Source organism: Melozone crissalis, unplaced genomic scaffold (genome assembly GCF_028551555.1).
Source record: "Melozone crissalis strain CALT ecotype California unplaced genomic scaffold, PUWL_Pcris_2 ptg000045l_1, whole genome shotgun sequence".
Taxonomy (NCBI): Eukaryota; Metazoa; Chordata; class Aves; order Passeriformes; family Passerellidae; genus Melozone; species Melozone crissalis.
The window spans coordinates 31,546,552-31,564,846 of NW_026535823.1; the positions used below are offsets into that span (position 1 = coordinate 31,546,552).

Here is an 18,295-nt window from a genome sequence, read left to right on the forward strand (position 1 = left end):
GAACATAAATAAAAACTAATATCTCAGGATCTCTGCTGCTCAGAGTGACTCTGAGATGTGTTATAGAAAGTCTCTTCTCCCAGGCCAGTGGTCAAAGAAGGAGTCAGAGCTCTTCTGTTCTCGGTCTCAAGGTTGTTTATTGTTCCTTATCTATAAAATAATTGTTTCTTTCTCCTGTCCAGCCAAGGTCTGCTCAGCAGGACAGACAGACACACTCTGCCTGCTCTGGGGTGGTGTTATCTTTTTATACTAAAACCTACGTATAAAATATTTACAATTACTTTCCAATACCTATCACCTATGATAGACAGTGAGCTTCTACTCTAAACCAATCCCAAAGTGCCACCATCACAGCAGAGGATGGAGGCCAAGAAGAAGAAGAAGGAGAAAGGCTGGACACAGATTCTTCTTCTTGCCTTTTGAACCCCCATTTTAAAAACCCCAAGAAATCTCTTTTTCACCCTGTGATAACTTCACTATCATTCTACTTAACTTTATCATTCCACTCTTAACAAGTCTTTCTTGACTTGTAATTCTTCATAATTGTTTTTCCAAGGGCTAAATCAAAGGCACGGGGTCTTGGACTCTGTGCTGAGGTCTCTGAGCCCCCCGGGCAGGGGCTGGAGCCCTCCAGGGATTTCCTGGGTTTCCTGGGATTTCCAGAGCAGCCAGAGGGATTTCCCGGGTTCTGACGCTGATAAATGTTGAAGTTCAACGCTAGAATGGCAGCCGGTGCGCAGTGACAGCGCCGTTGTCGCCCGCAGGTGGCCCCCAAGCGCAGCTCCTCGTTCCTGGTGTCGTGCCCCGAGCCCGGCCCCGCGGAGCTGCCGGGCCCCGCTCGCTTCGCGGAGTCCTCGCTGAAGAAGAAGCGCGTGTACTGAGCTCGGGCTGCCCGGGCAGCTGGGACCCCTCTGCAGGTACTGCTGCCTTACCTCCCCTCCAGGAGCTCCTGCTGAGCGGGGTGAGTGTCCCCGGGCGGCCACTGCAAGCACAGAGGTGACACAGGCGGTGGCTGCTCTCGCTTGGACAGGAGGGGACAGCGTTGGCTTTGTCACCTGTGGGACAGAGCGCAGGACGTGGGGAGCTGGGGCAGCTCCAGCTGAAAGCAATAAAAACCCAGAGGAAAGAGCTGATCCTTTCTCCAGTCCTCAGCCTGAGGAAGTTAAAAGAGGAAGTCTTGATAGTAATTATTTTGTATTTTTTAAACTCAGAATGGGGGGTTTTTTTTTCCAACTTTCCTTTTTCCAGGATTAAGAGCTCTGCATTTACAGCCTTTCAATTTTTAATATTTCTTCTTAATCCTGGAATGGAGCGATACCAAATGGATTCCCAGAGCCTCGCTGACGTTCTCAATAAATGCCTGTCCAAAGGGAGATGATGTCCTGGGTGCCTTGGAATATCCCCTGGGATTTGGAGAGCTGCTCCTTGGACAGTGGAAAATCTTTGTTTTTACAGCTTTCCCTTGGAGGAATTAATTCCCAGTGTGAGGCAGCCTCCTCCTTCCACAGGTGTGGGACAGCTCTTTCTGGGCCACCCCACCTTGTTTCCCACTTTTGAGTGTATTTTCCTTTTAAAGACTTTTTGTATTTTTAGCTTCTTATCAGCTCTGCCTCGAGCTGTTCTCTTCTGCCCTTGGAGCTGGAGATCAGCAATCCTTCCTTTTGCCCTCAGTGGCAGCAGATGAGGAGCCAGCCCTCATTCCATCCCATGGAATCCTGCTGCAAATCCATCTGGATCGGGGTCACTGGGGCCAGGAGCCACCTCCTTCTCCCTTTTCTTTGCTAGAGAACACTGAAGCCATTTTTCAATACTGATTTTTTTAAATTAAAAGTCTTAAACTTTTGCCTTTCAAGCTTTGGGATGTGACCAGGATCCACATTTTCAAAGCTTAAAAAAACCCCAAGCAAATTCCCTCTTCCCTCAGCTGCTGGAAGTGCTCCACAAACAGGAGCCAGGAGCTTTTCTGGGATTCTGCCTGTATGTATTGATAAATTCACTTGTAATATTTTGTTTCAACTGTTTGTATATGCAACTTTCTCAACTTGTTACACTTTTCAATGAAAATAAATTGTTGGTACTTACTTCACGTGGATTTTTTGTGGGAGGAAAACAGCCCTGGACTCCTTTAATCAGGTAAAGTAGGAAAAGGTTTTAAAAGAACACCATTCCCATGGAAATTCAATTTAAAAAACTTTCCTCTGTTTAATTTATAATTAAAAAGGGAGGCACATGGAGAAAAAAAAATTTATTAGACTTGTTTGTATAAAGAGTAACAAAGTGCTTACAGATTAAATTCAGCTTCCTAAGTGACATACAGAAACAATAACACTGTAAAAATAAATCTGACCTCCTTGGAGCTCATAATTACCATTTTTATATATATTTATATATATATTTATATATATATAGACCTCTTTCTGTTATTGCCAAAACTGGAGGATCTCTTCAGAGCATTTTCCAACTCCAGGTGTGGTAGGAAACGTGATGGCAGCAGAAGGTTCCAGTTAAATCACTCATGGGCTGAGTCAAAATGTTCTTTAAAAAAATGATTGGAGGGGTTCCCAGTGCCTGGGACAGCCCAGGGTGCCCAGGGCTTTTCCTTTGGGACAATCCTGGGTGCCCAGGCCTTTTCCTTTAGGGTAATCCTGGGTGCCCAGGCCTTTTCCTTTAGATAATCCTGGGTGCCCAGGCCTTTTCCTTTGGGACAATCCTGGGTGCCCAGGCCTTTTCCTTTAGATAATCCTGGGTGCCCAGGCCTTTTCCTTTAGGATAATCCTGGGTGCCCAGGGCTTTTCCTTTGGGACAATCCTGGGTGCCCAGGCCTTTTCCTTTAGATAATCCTGGGTGCCCAGGGCTTTTCCTTTAGATAATCCTGGGTGCCCAGGCCTTTTCCTTTGGGACAATCCTGGGTGCCCAGGCCTTTTCCTTTAGGGTAATCCTGGGTGCCCAGGCCTTTTCCTTTGGGACAATCCTGGGTGCCCAGGCCTTTTCCTTTGGGACAATCCTGGGTGCCCAGGGCTTTTCCTTTGGGATAATCCTGGGTGCCCAGGCCTTTTCCTTTAGATAATCCTGGGTGCCCAGGCCTTTTCCTTTGGGACAATCCTGGGTGCCCAGGCCTTTTCCTTTGGGATAATCCCCTCCAGGTTCTGGGCATGGGCTGGGTTCCTTCCCAGCTCCAGGAATTCCTTCCCTCAGCTCCAGGGATGCACATTCACCCTACACCCAGGCTGGGGGCTCCAGGGGGAAGAATGTGGGAGTGGAGTTAGGAAAAGCAAATTATTTATCCCAAAATTGGGCTTCTCACTGAAATGCACAACAGTGCCCACCCCTCCACTCTGCTGGGGTGGTTTTTATGAAAACTTTTTTTTAAATACCTGTAAGAGCTCAGGACTGGGGCCTGCTGGGTTTATAAAGAACTGAAAATTTCACTTCCCCTGTATTTTTATGCCAAAGTTGTTTTGTTTGTTATTAGGATTTAAGTGCATGTGAAGGATATTTTGTCAGCCAACTTTATAATTATTAATTGAGCCCTTTTAGAGCCACTGGCTGAGGTTGGAGCTGAGAAATGCAGTGGATTTTCCCAGCTCACATCATCCAGCAGGGCAATTCCAATTGTGGCACAGCCAGAATCAGAGCAGGATAAAACTGCCTTGCAACAACAGCAGCAAAGGGAGCTAGAGCTCATTTTGCCCAAACTTTTTAAATTCTTTTAATCCAACTCTTCAATCTGTTGGCAAAAGAATCCTTTATAACCACATCAGCCCAGCCAGAGTACAAATTACAGGAGTAAAAAAAAAAAAGTAAGAGCCTTGGGCATAGAGAGGTTGCTGGGCATTTAAAGTCCTGACAGGATTAAAAAAATTATTTACATTTTACTCATAATTGTTTCAAATCCTTGGATCAGGTTGTGGAAGGTGGTGCGCTCGTCGTGTTTGTAGATCCAGCACTTCCTCATCAGCTGATCCACCTGGCAACAGAACCAGGGACAGTTTTAAAGGCATCAAACATTTCTTGGGGTTTGCCAGTGAAAACAGTGGAGCAAAATCTCCCTGAATGAGCAGAAACACCTCAGGTGCTGGGCAGGGTCAGCAGGGACCTGAGCAGGGGCTTTGGGCAGTCCCACCTGGGGAGCTGCACCCCAGGAATTGTCAAAACCGGAAGGATTCCCAAGGAATTTTCATGGATCCAGGTACTACAGCAAGTCCCTGCTCCCTCTGAAGGGACACCACGGACTTGGGAATGCTAATATCAAAAACACCTTAAAACAATGCTTGAAAACCTCAGCAGTGACTTTCCCAGCACTCCTGAAGGTTCTCCTACCTCAGTGGCCAGGGAAGTGTGACCCCTCTGGGGCTGAACCTGTGTCCAGCACGGACAGACGGACAGACCTTCCTTCCTCCATCCCTCCTTCCATCCCTCCTTCCATCCCTCCATCCATCCATCCATCCATCCATCCATCCATCCATCCATCCCTCCATCATCCATCCATCCATCATCCATCCATCCATCCATCATCCATCCATCCATCATCCATCCATCCATCCATCCATCCATCCATCCATCATCCATCCATCCATCCATCATCCATCCATCCATCCATCCATCATCCATCCATCCATCCATCATCCATCCATCATCCATCCATCCATCCATCATCCATCCATCATCCATCCATCCATCATCCATCATCCATCCATCATCCATCATCCATCCATCCCTCCATCATCCATCCCTCCATCATCCATCCATCATCCATCCATCATCCATCCATCCATCCATCATCCATCCATCCATCCATCCATCATCCATCCATCCATCCATCCATCCATCCATCCATCCATCATCCATCCATCCATCCATCATCCATCCATCATCCATCCATCCATCATCCATCCATCCATCCATCCATCCATCCATCCATCCATCATCCATCCATCATCCATCCATCCATCATCCATCCATCCATCCATCATCCATCCATCCATCCATCCATCCATCCATCATCCATCCATCCATCATCCATCCATCCCTCCATCCCCCTCCCTCCCTCACCTCCTCAGGACAGGTGGGTGGCCGTGGCAGTCTCTTGTCGTCCTGCAGGACCCTCACCAGCCGTGCCACCGTCATCTGTCCCTGCGTGGGGCCGATCATCTTCAGGAATTCCTGTGGGGACAGCGGGGTCAGCTGGGAGTGCCTGACCCCACTGCCAGGACAAGCCTGGGCGTTTCCCAGGATAATCCTGGAGGAAGGTTCTCCCCAGGGAAGGGGTGGAAGGAGAGGAGTGTTAAGGTCCCTCCCGCCCCAAATGAGCCCACAATTCTCTGCTGCTCTGGTTGCCCAAACCAGTAATCATTATTTTAAATTAAGGGATTGAAGCAGCTCTTGTTGCCAAAAGCAGTAATCATTATTTGAAGTGGTGGGACTGAGCAGCTCTGGGAGCGTTTCTGCCCCAGCAGGCACTCACGGCCATGGGGCTGCACTCGGAGTCGCAGTAGGTGAGGAGCTCGTAGAGCGTCACCCCGAAGGACCACACGTCGGAGGCGATGTAGAACTTGCTCTGCAGCAAACACTCCGGGGCGTACCTGGGGACACAAGGGGACAGCGTCACACCCGGGGACCCAGCCCTGCCCACACAGCCTGAGCACCTCCAGAGACACAGCTGTGTTTGTGAGCCTTGCACATAAATAAAAAAGTAAGAAATAGGGTGTGAGGCACAGTGAAAACAAGGAGAACCAACCCAAAATAGTGGGGAAATGGATCATGAAGTGCAGGAAGAAATAAACAGCACAAGAGGTGAGTACAGTTCACCAGGTGCCTTTTCCTTGCTCTCCTGGTGTATCTTTACTTATAAAACCAGGAGAATCCTGGGGAGTGCAGGAGCAGAGGGGTCCCTGTGCCCAGGCCGTACCAGAACACGGGGCTGTCGCGGTCGTCCTTGACAGTGTAATATTCCTTGTCTGTCTCGATGGCCTTGGTGAGCCCAAAGTCCCCAATCTTCACCCTGTTCTCACTCTCCACCAGGACATTCCTCGCTGCCAGGTCACGGTGCACGTACTGGCAGGAGCCCAGGTAGTCCATGCCCTGAGAGAGGAGAAAAGAAGCTTTTCATTTCCTTCTCCTTTATTCCTCCAGTACTTTAATCCCTTTTTCTCCAGTAACTGCTTCCTGACCATGCTCTGCACTCTCATCTCCCTCCCTTTAGACTTCACCTTGCTTCTTTCCTCCTGCCAGCACATTCCAAGTGCTGCCCCCCCTCCTGATCCTCCAAAGCCTCCCACAGGAACATTTCAGAGCAAACTTTGGAACTTGGAACCTCCTCATCATTCCCCAGCTGATCCTTGGGGACAGAGCAGGAGAATGGGTTTGTTGCTGATGTTCTCCATCCCCCTCACTCAGCTGATGGAGCTGCAGGCTCGGGCCCAGCTCACCTTGCAGATCTGAACTGCATATCTGAGCAGCTGCTTGAGATTGATCTTGTTCTTGTTCCGTGGGAGATACTCCTTCAGGCTCCCGGAGGGAAGGAATTCCATGATGAGTTTAATCCCACTTCCTCCTAGAAAACAGAGCATGTCTGGTTTGCAGACCCTTCTCAACAGCTTCTGTACAAGCCCAGAGCACCAGCAGCATTTTAAACCTCCCACAGCTCATTCCCATCATCCATCCCTGAGCCAATGCACAGGAAAACCTGCTCCAGGCAGGACATTTATAAATTCTAAAGGAAAGCCCTGTACAATTGTTAATATTCTGCAAGATTTACCATCTTCTGTGCAAATCCCTTTGTATTTGACGATGTTGTCGTGATATAGATTCCTCAGGATTTCAATTTCCTTCTTGAGGTCAGCAATGTGATTCCCTCCACTCTCTGGCTTCAGGGATTTCACTGCCACCTGCTCCCCGGTGTTGTCACCTTCTGGGTCGTACCTGCACAGCTCCACCTTGCCAAAGTGGCCCTGGGTGGGAGAGAAAGGAGCATCCTTGAGGACAACGCTCAGACAGCGACAGACAGGCACTGATCTGGGTGTCAGTGACACAGCAGGGGCTGTGGGGGCAGCCAGGCACTGATCTGGGTGTCAGTGACACAGCAGGGGCTGTGGGGACAGCCAGGCACTGATCTGGGTGTCTGTGTGACACAGCAGGGGCTGTGGGGACAGCCAGGCACTGATCTGGGTGTCTGTGTGACACAGCAGGGGCTGTGGGGACAGCCAGGCACTGATCTGGGTGTCTGTGTGACACAGCAGGGGCTGTGGGGACAGCCAGGAGCACTGGCTGTGGTCTGGGGGTGACATTGTTCTTACCTCCCCCAAATCCCGGATCCTTTTCAAGAACCTCTTCTCAAAGAGGGTGGGATCCACCTCGGTGACGGGTTTCTTCTCCGAGACAATATCGGGATCTGGGGGGGGAAATGTCCCAGGTCAGATTCCTGCCTGGTCTGACACTCCAATCCTTGCTCCATTCCCACTGTCCCACCTTTCCCTCCTGAGATCCCACCTGCTTTCTGACAGGCAATTCTCCATCCCTCGTGCCAGTCTGGATCTGCTTCCACACCCACACCCAGATTTCTCTGGGTGAGCTTCCCACCCTGGAGCAGCTCCTCAGCTCCCACGAGGTTGGAAGGAGATGTTCTCCAGGTCCCTCCCAGCCCAGGATTCTATTGATCCCTCCCTCAGTGTCCCAGGCCTTACTCTGCTCCTCCAGTTTGTTGATGTCCCTCATGATGGCCCTGAAGAAGGGTCTCTGGTGGGGGTCGTAGTTCATGCACTGCTTCATCAGGTCTGCCAGCTCCTTGCAGGACGGCGTGGCCAGCACAAAGTGCCCCTCGTAGAACCTCTCCTTCTGTGGGAGCAAACACATCCCAGCAGTTTTAACTTCCACAGCCCCCACTTCTGAGCTGGGCACTGGCTGGGCTCCAGGATCTCTGAGGTCTTTTCTGACCTGAGCAGTTCTGAGATTCACATCAGAGGATGTGACCATGAAATCCTTATTTCAATGTGGGCTTTGCCAAGGAAATCCCCTGCTGAGCTGGAACTTGGATCTTTAGAGAATTCCTTTTGTGCTGAGTCTGGAGTTACCACTTAACCCAAGAAGTGTTCAAAAGGTGCTGAATTCACTTTCAGGAATCATTTCCTGCCAGGTTTTCCCAGTTATTTATGTACCAGGAAATTTCCAAGGACACCCTGGGTGCTCCCCACAGCCCTGGGAGGTCCCAGCTCCAGGGACAAGGCTGGGATGGGCATTCCCAGCCCTGCAGGGCTGTGGCCACAGGCAGGAAGGGCACAGCAAGAGGGACTCCAGTTCTTTAAACTGCAGGGAACAGCAGCAGTGTCCCCTGGGAGACCCTTTGGAATCAATTCAAAAGAAACAAGAGATGTTTGGGAGAATCCCACTCGGCTTCTAAATGGACACAGGGATTAGAAAAGGCTGGGAGAACTGGGATTGTCCAGTCTGGAGAGGAGAAGGCTCCAGGGAGAGCTCAGAGCCCCTGGCAGGGCCTGAAGGGGCTCAGGAGAGCTGAGAGGGACTGGGGACAGGGATGGAGGGACAGGACAAGGGGGAAAACTGAAGGGCCCAAGAGGATGGACCCAAGTTTGTGTAACAGCTTTACCTCTGCTAAGGTCTTTTCTTTCAGAGGAGTTTCTCCATTATAGCAGATTTCCCACAGGGTTGTACCAAAGCTCCACTTGTCTGCAGCAATGCTGAGGTTCTTGGAATCTTCAACACACTCAGGAGCAATCCAGGGGATCCGCTCGACGCGCTCTGGAGTGAAAATCACAGGGGGAAACACTGAATTATCCTTGTCTGAAATAAACTGGAGCTGCAGAACTTGTCCTGTTTCTTGATTCTCAAATTCCTGTTTGCAGAAGGATTTCACAGGCTCGTGCCTGGAGCCATCCACAAACAGATTCCTTCTGTCTCATCTCACTGGACACAACATTTTGTAAGAGAAATGAATGCTCTGAACAGCCACTGAGTATGTGCAGATCCATGAAAGCTGATTCCTGCTACACACAAATGCAGTGTATTTGTATGAAATGCCATTCCTGGCCGTACCTTGCCTGGAGAGCACCGTGATGGGGATTCCTGGGTCACTGAGCTTGATGAAGGGCCCATAGTCGCTATCAATGCCCTCCCTGGCCAGCAGGATGTTCTTGGTGCACACATTGCCATGCACCAAATCCTTGTCCTCCTACACAAAAGCAGGGAAAGAACAGTGAGAGGGATGTGAGTGCTCCAGGATATCCACACCACAGGGGATCTCTAAAGTGCTCCAAGCTGAAATCCAAAATTACATCAGGGAAGAAACTGGAGCTCTGCAAGTGCTCCAGGATATTCAGACCACATGGGATCTCTGAAATATTCTGAGCTGAAATGCAAAATTACACCTGGGAAGAAACTGGAGGAAGAGAAGGAAAGGAAGAGGAGGGAGATGGAGTGTTCCCACTCCAGCACTTTTCCTGATGGAGAAATAAATTCCCAGCTAGGCCCCAGTGCCTCTTGCCAAGGTGTCTCTTACCAGGTAGCTCAGGGCACTTGCAAGTTGTTTGGCCACTTTGAATTTCCATGGGGTTGTGAGAAGTTCACTTTTCTTATGCATGAACAGATCCAGAGGCCCACATTCAACAAACTCTTCCACCATGATATCTGCAGAAGAGGTGCAGAAAGTCAGTGCTGCAATGAATTGTTTGGAGTCATGGAATTTGTGTTCCCACCTCCCAGCCCAGATGGAAAATGTTGGAAAATGTTTTTATTTCACCTTGCCCAAGGTTTATTTCAGTGCTCAGAGTCCAGATTAAAAGGCTGAGGGGCTTTGTGTGGCAAATGAACACTAAACCTGGAACCAGGCATTCCAGAGGTGGAATTTTAATGCACAGAACAGCTCAGAAAAATCAGCACCAGGCTGCCCCGTGCTCTGGTACCAAAATTCCTTCAGCATGGCCCTGTGTAACACCCACATGTAACCCAAATTCCTTTCCTGAGTCTGGAAGAGCTCAGGCTGGGGCATTAACCAATTTGTCTTTTAATTTTCTAAAGCTTTGCTCTCGTTCTGGTGTCCACCCCACAACATTAGGACTGTCCTGGCTTAGAGAAGTCACATAAAGGTGTATTTATTGTATACACTTACATTTTTTATGTGCACATTTATATTTAAATGTTTAAACATAAAAATGTATACATATGAAAGTGTACATGCTTTATATATATAAATATTACAAATATACAGTTATTTTACACAAATGAATGTATATTTGTAATAAATGTAATAAATTTAATTGTGCAAATTTCACAGGGTGCTTTGTATCCACACTGCCCCTGCCTCTCTGGCATTCCAGCCTTAGGGAAGGCTCAAACACAGAGCTGGAAAGGGAAATTGGCAATTTATTGGGAGGATTATTTAGAGCTGCTCTGCTGTCCCAGCTCCACCCTGGGAAGTTCCTGAGGCAGCAGCTGCCAGCCATGTCCCTGTCCCTGTGTCCCTCCCAGGTGCCATTCTGTGTTCCTGTGTCCCTCCCAGGTGCCATTCCTGTCCCTGCCAGGTGCCATTCCCTGTCCCTGCCAGGTGCCATCCCTGTCCCCATGTCCCTCCCAGGTGCCATTCCCTGTTCCCTCCAGGTGCTAGCCCTGTCCCCGTGTCTCTGGTAGGTGCCATCCCTGTCCCTGTGTCCCCCCCAGGTGCCATCCCTGTCCCCATGTCCCCAGCAGGTCCATCACTCACTCTCCAGGTCGCGCACGCAGACGCCGTGCAGGAGCACGATGTGTTTGTGGGACACCTGTCTCATCATGCTGGCTGTCTCAAAGAACGCCTGGGGAAAGGGCAGAAACACCTCCAGCTGCTGCTCCCGAGCTGCACCCGTGAGAACAACCCACCCTGAGCAGCAGGGAACAGCAGCACAGACAGCCCTGGGTCAGCACACACACAGAACAGCAGCACAGACAGCCCTGGGTCAGCACACACACACAGAACAGCAGCACAGACAGCCCTGGGTCAGCACACACACACAGAACAGCAGCACACACAGCCCTGGGTCAGCACACACACACAGAACAGCAGCACACACAGCCCTGGGTCAGGCACACACAGAACAGCAGCACAGACAGCCCTGGGTCAGCACACACACACAGGAACAGCAGCACAGACAGCCCTGGGTCAGCACACACAGAACAGCAGCACAGACAGCCCTGGGTCAGCACACACAGAACAGCAGCACACACAGCCCTGGGTCAGGCACACACACACAGGAACAGCAGCACAGACAGCCCTGGGTCAGCACACACACACAGAACAGCAGCACAGACAGCCCTGGGTCAGCACACACACACAGAACAGCAGCACAGACAGCCCTGGGTCAGCACACACACACAGAACAGCAGCACAGACAGCCCTGGGTCAGCACACACACACAGAACAGCAGCACAGACAGCCCTGGGTCAGCACACACAGAACAGCAGCACAGACAGCCCTGGGTCAGCACACACACACAGAACAGCAGCACAGACAGCCCTGGGTCAGCACACACACAGGAACAGCAGCACAGACAGCCCTGGGTCAGCACACACACACAGAACAGCAGCACAGACAGCCCTGGGTCAGGCACACACACACAGGAACAGCAGCACAGACAGCCCTGGGTCAGCACACACACAACAGCAGCACAGACAGCCCTGGGTCAGGCACACACACACAGGAACAGCAGCACAGACAGCCCTGGGTCAGCACACACACAGGAACAGCAGCACACACAGCCCTGGGTCAGCACACACACACAGGAACAGCAGCACAGACAGCCCTGGGTCAGCACACACACACAGAACAGCAGCACACACAGCCCTGGGTCAGCACACACACACAGAACAGCAGCACAGACAGCCCTGGGTCAGGCACACACAGAACAGCAGCACAGACAGCCCTGGGTCAGCACACACACACAGGAACAGCAGCACAGACAGCCCTGGGTCAGGCACACACACACAGGAACAGCAGCACAGACAGCCCTGGGTCAGCACACACACACAGAACAGCAGCACAGACAGCCCTGGGTCAGGCACACACACAGGAACAGCAGCACAGACAGCCCTGGGTCAGGCACACACACAGGAACAGCAGCACAGACAGCCCTGGGTCAGCACACACAGAACAGCAGCACAGACAGCCCTGGGTCAGGCACACACACACAGAACAGCAGCACAGACAGCCCTGGGTCAGGCACACACACAGGAACAGCAGCACAGACAGCCCTGGGTCAGCACACACACACAGAACAGCAGCACAGACAGCCCTGGGTCAGCACACACAGAACAGCAGCACAGACAGCCCTGGGTCAGCACACACACACAGGAACAGCAGCACAGACAGCCCTGGGTCAGCACACACAGAACAGCAGCACAGACAGCCCTGGGTCAGCACACACACACAGAACAGCAGCACAGACAGCCCTGGGTCAGCACACACACACAGAACAGCAGCACAGACAGCCCTGGGTCAGGCACACACACACAGGAACAGCAGCACAGACAGCCCTGGGTCAGGCACACACACAGGAACAGCAGCACAGACAGCCCTGGGTCAGGCACACACACACACAGAACAGCAGCACAGACAGCCCTGGGTCAGCACACACAGAACAGCAGCACAGACAGCCCTGGGTCAGCACACACACACAGAACAGCAGCACAGACAGCCCTGGGTCAGCACACACACACAGAACAGCAGCACAGACAGCCCTGGGTCAGCACACACACACAGGAACAGCAGCACAGACAGCCCTGGGTCAGCACACACACACAGAACAGCAGCACAGACAGCCCTGGGTCAGGCACACACAGAACAGCAGCACAGACAGCCCTGGGTCAGGCACACACACACAGGAACAGCAGCACAGACAGCCCTGGGTCAGCACACACACACAGGAACAGCAGCACAGACAGCCCTGGGTCAGGCACACACAGAACAGCAGCACAGACAGCCCTGGGTCAGGCACACACACAGGAACAGCAGCACAGACAGCCCTGGGTCAGGCACACACACACAGAACAGCAGCACAGACAGCCCTGGGTCAGGCACACACACACAGGAACAGCAGCACAGACAGCCCTGGGTCAGCACACACACACAGAACAGCAGCACAGACAGCCCTGGGTCAGCACACACACACAGAACAGCAGCACAGACAGCCCTGGGTCAGCACACACACACAGGAACAGCAGCACAGACAGCCCTGGGTCAGCACACACACAGGAACAGCAGCACAGACAGCCCTGGGTCAGGCACACACAGAACAGCAGCACAGACAGCCCTGGGTCAGCACACACACACAGAACAGCAGCACAGACAGCCCTGGGTCAGCACACACACACAGGAACAGCAGCACAGACAGCCCTGGGTCAGCACACACACACAGAACAGCAGCACAGACAGCCCTGGGTCAGCACACACACACAGGAACAGCAGCACAGACAGCCCTGGGTCAGGCACACACACACAGGAACAGCAGCACAGACAGCCCTGGGTCAGCACACACACAACAGCAGCACACACAGCCCTGGGTCAGCACACACACACAGAACAGCAGCACAGACAGCCCTGGGTCAGCACACACAGAACAGCAGCACAGACAGCCCTGGGTCAGCACACACAGAACAGCAGCACACACAGCCCTGGGTCAGGCACACACACACAGGAACAGCAGCACAGACAGCCCTGGGTCAGCACACACACACAGAACAGCAGCACAGACAGCCCTGGGTCAGCACACACACACAGAACAGCAGCACAGACAGCCCTGGGTCAGCACACACACACAGAACAGCAGCACAGACAGCCCTGGGTCAGCACACACAGAACAGCAGCACAGACAGCCCTGGGTCAGCACACACACACAGAACAGCAGCACAGACAGCCCTGGGTCAGCACACACACAGGAACAGCAGCACAGACAGCCCTGGGTCAGCACACACACACAGAACAGCAGCACAGACAGCCCTGGGTCAGGCACACACACACAGGAACAGCAGCACAGACAGCCCTGGGTCAGCACACACACAACAGCAGCACAGACAGCCCTGGGTCAGGCACACACACACAGGAACAGCAGCACAGACAGCCCTGGGTCAGCACACACACAGGAACAGCAGCACACACAGCCCTGGGTCAGCACACACACACAGGAACAGCAGCACAGACAGCCCTGGGTCAGCACACACACACAGAACAGCAGCACACACAGCCCTGGGTCAGCACACACACACAGAACAGCAGCACAGACAGCCCTGGGTCAGGCACACACAGAACAGCAGCACAGACAGCCCTGGGTCAGCACACACACACAGGAACAGCAGCACAGACAGCCCTGGGTCAGGCACACACACACAGGAACAGCAGCACAGACAGCCCTGGGTCAGCACACACACACAGAACAGCAGCACAGACAGCCCTGGGTCAGGCACACACACAGGAACAGCAGCACAGACAGCCCTGGGTCAGGCACACACACAGGAACAGCAGCACAGACAGCCCTGGGTCAGCACACACAGAACAGCAGCACAGACAGCCCTGGGTCAGGCACACACACACAGAACAGCAGCACAGACAGCCCTGGGTCAGGCACACACACAGGAACAGCAGCACAGACAGCCCTGGGTCAGCACACACACACAGAACAGCAGCACAGACAGCCCTGGGTCAGCACACACAGAACAGCAGCACAGACAGCCCTGGGTCAGCACACACACACAGGAACAGCAGCACAGACAGCCCTGGGTCAGCACACACACAGGAACAGCAGCACAGACAGCCCTGGGTCAGCACACACAGAACAGCAGCACAGACAGCCCTGGGTCAGCACACACACACAGAACAGCAGCACAGACAGCCCTGGGTCAGCACACACACACAGAACAGCAGCACAGACAGCCCTGGGTCAGCACACACACACAGGAACAGCAGCACAGACAGCCCTGGGTCAGCACACACAGAACAGCAGCACAGACAGCCCTGGGTCAGCACACACACACAGAACAGCAGCACAGACAGCCCTGGGTCAGCACACACACACAGAACAGCAGCACACACAGCCCTGGGTCAGCACACACACACAGAACAGCAGCACAGACAGCCCTGGGTCAGGCACACACACACAGGAACAGCAGCACAGACAGCCCTGGGTCAGGCACACACACACACAGAACAGCAGCACAGACAGCCCTGGGTCAGCACACACAGAACAGCAGCACAGACAGCCCTGGGTCAGCACACACACACAGAACAGCAGCACAGACAGCCCTGGGTCAGCACACACACACAGAACAGCAGCACAGACAGCCCTGGGTCAGCACACACACACAGGAACAGCAGCACAGACAGCCCTGGGTCAGCACACACACACAGAACAGCAGCACAGACAGCCCTGGGTCAGGCACACACAGAACAGCAGCACAGACAGCCCTGGGTCAGGCACACACACACAGGAACAGCAGCACAGACAGCCCTGGGTCAGCACACACACACAGGAACAGCAGCACAGACAGCCCTGGGTCAGGCACACACAGAACAGCAGCACAGACAGCCCTGGGTCAGGCACACACACAGGAACAGCAGCACAGACAGCCCTGGGTCAGGCACACACACACAGAACAGCAGCACAGACAGCCCTGGGTCAGGCACACACACACAGGAACAGCAGCACAGACAGCCCTGGGTCAGCACACACACACAGAACAGCAGCACAGACAGCCCTGGGTCAGCACACACACACAGAACAGCAGCACAGACAGCCCTGGGTCAGCACACACACACAGGAACAGCAGCACAGACAGCCCTGGGTCAGCACACACACAGGAACAGCAGCACAGACAGCCCTGGGTCAGGCACACACAGAACAGCAGCACAGACAGCCCTGGGTCAGCACACACACACAGAACAGCAGCACAGACAGCCCTGGGTCAGCACACACACACAGGAACAGCAGCACAGACAGCCCTGGGTCAGCACACACACACAGAACAGCAGCACAGACAGCCCTGGGTCAGCACACACACACAGGAACAGCAGCACAGACAGCCCTGGGTCAGGCACACACACACAGGAACAGCAGCACAGACAGCCCTGGGTCAGCACACACACAACAGCAGCACACACAGCCCTGGGTCAGCACACACACACAGAACAGCAGCACAGACAGCCCTGGGTCAGCACACACACACAGGAACAGCAGCACAGACAGCCCTGGGTCAGCACACACACACAGAACAGCAGCACAGACAGCCCTGGGTCAGCACACACACACAGAACAGCAGCACAGACAGCCCTGGGTCAGCACACACAGAACAGCAGCACAGACAGCCCTGGGTCAGCACACACACAGGAACAGCAGCACACACAGCCCTGGGTCAGCACACACACACAGAACAGCAGCACAGACAGCCCTGGGTCAGCACACACACAGAACAGCAGCACAGACAGCCCTGGGTCAGCACACACACACAGGAACAGCAGCACAGACAGCCCTGGGTCAGCACACACACAGGAACAGCAGCACAGACAGCCCTGGGTCAGCACACACACACAGGAACAGCAGCACACACAGCCCTGGGTCAGCACACACAGAACAGCAGCACAGACAGCCCTGGGTCAGGCACACAGAACAGCAGCACAGACAGCCCTGGGTCAGGCACACACACAGAACAGCAGCACAGACAGCCCTGGGTCAGAACACACACACAGAACAGCAGCACAGACAGCCCTGGGTCAGCACACACACACAGGAACAGCAGCACAGACAGCCCTGGGTCAGGCACACACACACAGAACAGCAGCACAGACAGCCCTGGGTCAGGCACACACACACAGAACAGCAGCACAGACAGCCCTGAGTCAGCACACACACAGGAACAGCAGCACACACAGCCCTGGGTCAGCACACACACACAGAACAGCAGCACAGACAGCCCTGGGTCAGCACACACACACAGGAACAGCAGCACAGACAGCCCTGGGTCAGCACACACACACAGAACAGCAGCACAGACAGCCCTGGGTCAGCACACACACACAGGAACAGCAGCACAGACAGCCCTGGGTCAGCACACACACACAGAACAGCAGCACAGACAGCCCTGGGTCAGCACACACACACAGAACAGCAGCACAGACAGCCCTGGGTCAGGCACACACACACAGGAACAGCAGCACAGACAGCCCTGGGTCAGCACACACAGAACAGCAGCACAGACAGCCCTGGGTCAGCACACACACACAGAACAGCAGCACAGACAGCCCTGGGTCAGCACACACACACAGGAACAGCAGCACAGACAGCCCTGGGTCAGCACACACACAGGAACAGCAGCACAGACAGCCCTGGGTCAGCACACACACACAGAACAGCAGCACAGACAGCCCTGGGTCAGCACACACACACAGGAACAGCAGCACAGACAGCCCTGGGTCAGCACACACACACAGGAACAGCAGCACAGACAGCCCTGGGCCAGGCACACACAGAACAGCAGCACAGACAGCCCTGGGTCAGCACACACACAGGAACAGCAGCACAGACAGCCCTGGGTCAGCACACACACACAGAACAGCAGCACAGACAGCCCTGGGTCAGCACACACACACAGAACAGCAGCACAGACAGCCCTGGGTCAGGCACACACAGAACAGCAGCACACACAGCCCTGGGTCAGCACACACAGAACAGCAGCACACACAGCCCTGGGTCAGCACACACACACAGAACAGCAGCACACACAGCCCTGGGTCAGCACACACACACAGAACAGCAGCACAGACAGCCCTGGGTCAGCACACACACACAGGAACAGCAGCACAGACAGCCCTGGGTCAGCACACACACAGGAACAGCAGCACAGACAGCCCTGGGTCAGCACACACACACAGAACAGCAGCACAGACAGCCCTGGGTCAGGCACACACAGAACAGCAGCACACACAGCCCTGGGTCAGCACACACACACAGAACAGCAGCACAGACAGCCCTGGGTCAGCACACACACAGGAACAGCAGCACAGACAGCCCTGGGTCAGCACACACACAGGAACAGCAGCACAGACAGCCCTGGGTCAGGCACACACACACAGGAACAGCAGCACAGACAGCCCTGGGTCAGGCACACACACACAGAACAGCAGCACAGACAGCCCTGGGTCAGGCACACACACAGGAACAGCAGCACAGACAGCCCTGGGTCAGCACACACACACAGGAACAGCAGCACAGACAGCCCTGGGTCAGGCACACACACACAGGAACAGCAGCACAGACAGCCCTGGGTCAGC

General features: G+C 53.6%; 2 protein-coding genes across 2 annotated transcripts in view; one reads left to right on the forward strand and one right to left on the reverse strand.

The window, feature by feature from the left end:
- The window catches only part of RAVER2 (ribonucleoprotein, PTB binding 2), a 28,128-nt gene extending 27,247 nt beyond the window's left edge, over positions 1-881 (forward strand). Inside the window, exon 12 of the mRNA XM_054285511.1 lies at positions 765-881. Within this exon, the coding sequence (XP_054141486.1) occupies positions 765-881 (117 nt within the window). The remainder of the gene's footprint in view (positions 1-764) is intronic.
- A 1,942-nt stretch (positions 882-2,823) lies between these two features.
- JAK1 (Janus kinase 1) overlaps positions 2,824-18,295 on the reverse strand; it is a 62,337-nt gene continuing 46,865 nt past the window's right edge. Inside the window, exons 14-25 of the mRNA XM_054285728.1 lie at positions 10,712-10,799; positions 9,512-9,639; positions 9,049-9,184; positions 8,603-8,754; positions 7,683-7,833; positions 7,296-7,390; positions 6,758-6,950; positions 6,429-6,553; positions 5,909-6,081; positions 5,465-5,582; positions 5,053-5,163; positions 2,824-3,967 (exon numbers count right to left, since the gene is read on the reverse strand). Of these exons, the coding sequence (XP_054141703.1) occupies positions 3,866-3,967; positions 5,053-5,163; positions 5,465-5,582; positions 5,909-6,081; positions 6,429-6,553; positions 6,758-6,950; positions 7,296-7,390; positions 7,683-7,833; positions 8,603-8,754; positions 9,049-9,184; positions 9,512-9,639; positions 10,712-10,799 (1,572 nt within the window). The 3' untranslated portion in view covers positions 2,824-3,865. The remainder of the gene's footprint in view (positions 3,968-5,052; positions 5,164-5,464; positions 5,583-5,908; positions 6,082-6,428; positions 6,554-6,757; positions 6,951-7,295; positions 7,391-7,682; positions 7,834-8,602; positions 8,755-9,048; positions 9,185-9,511; positions 9,640-10,711; positions 10,800-18,295) is intronic.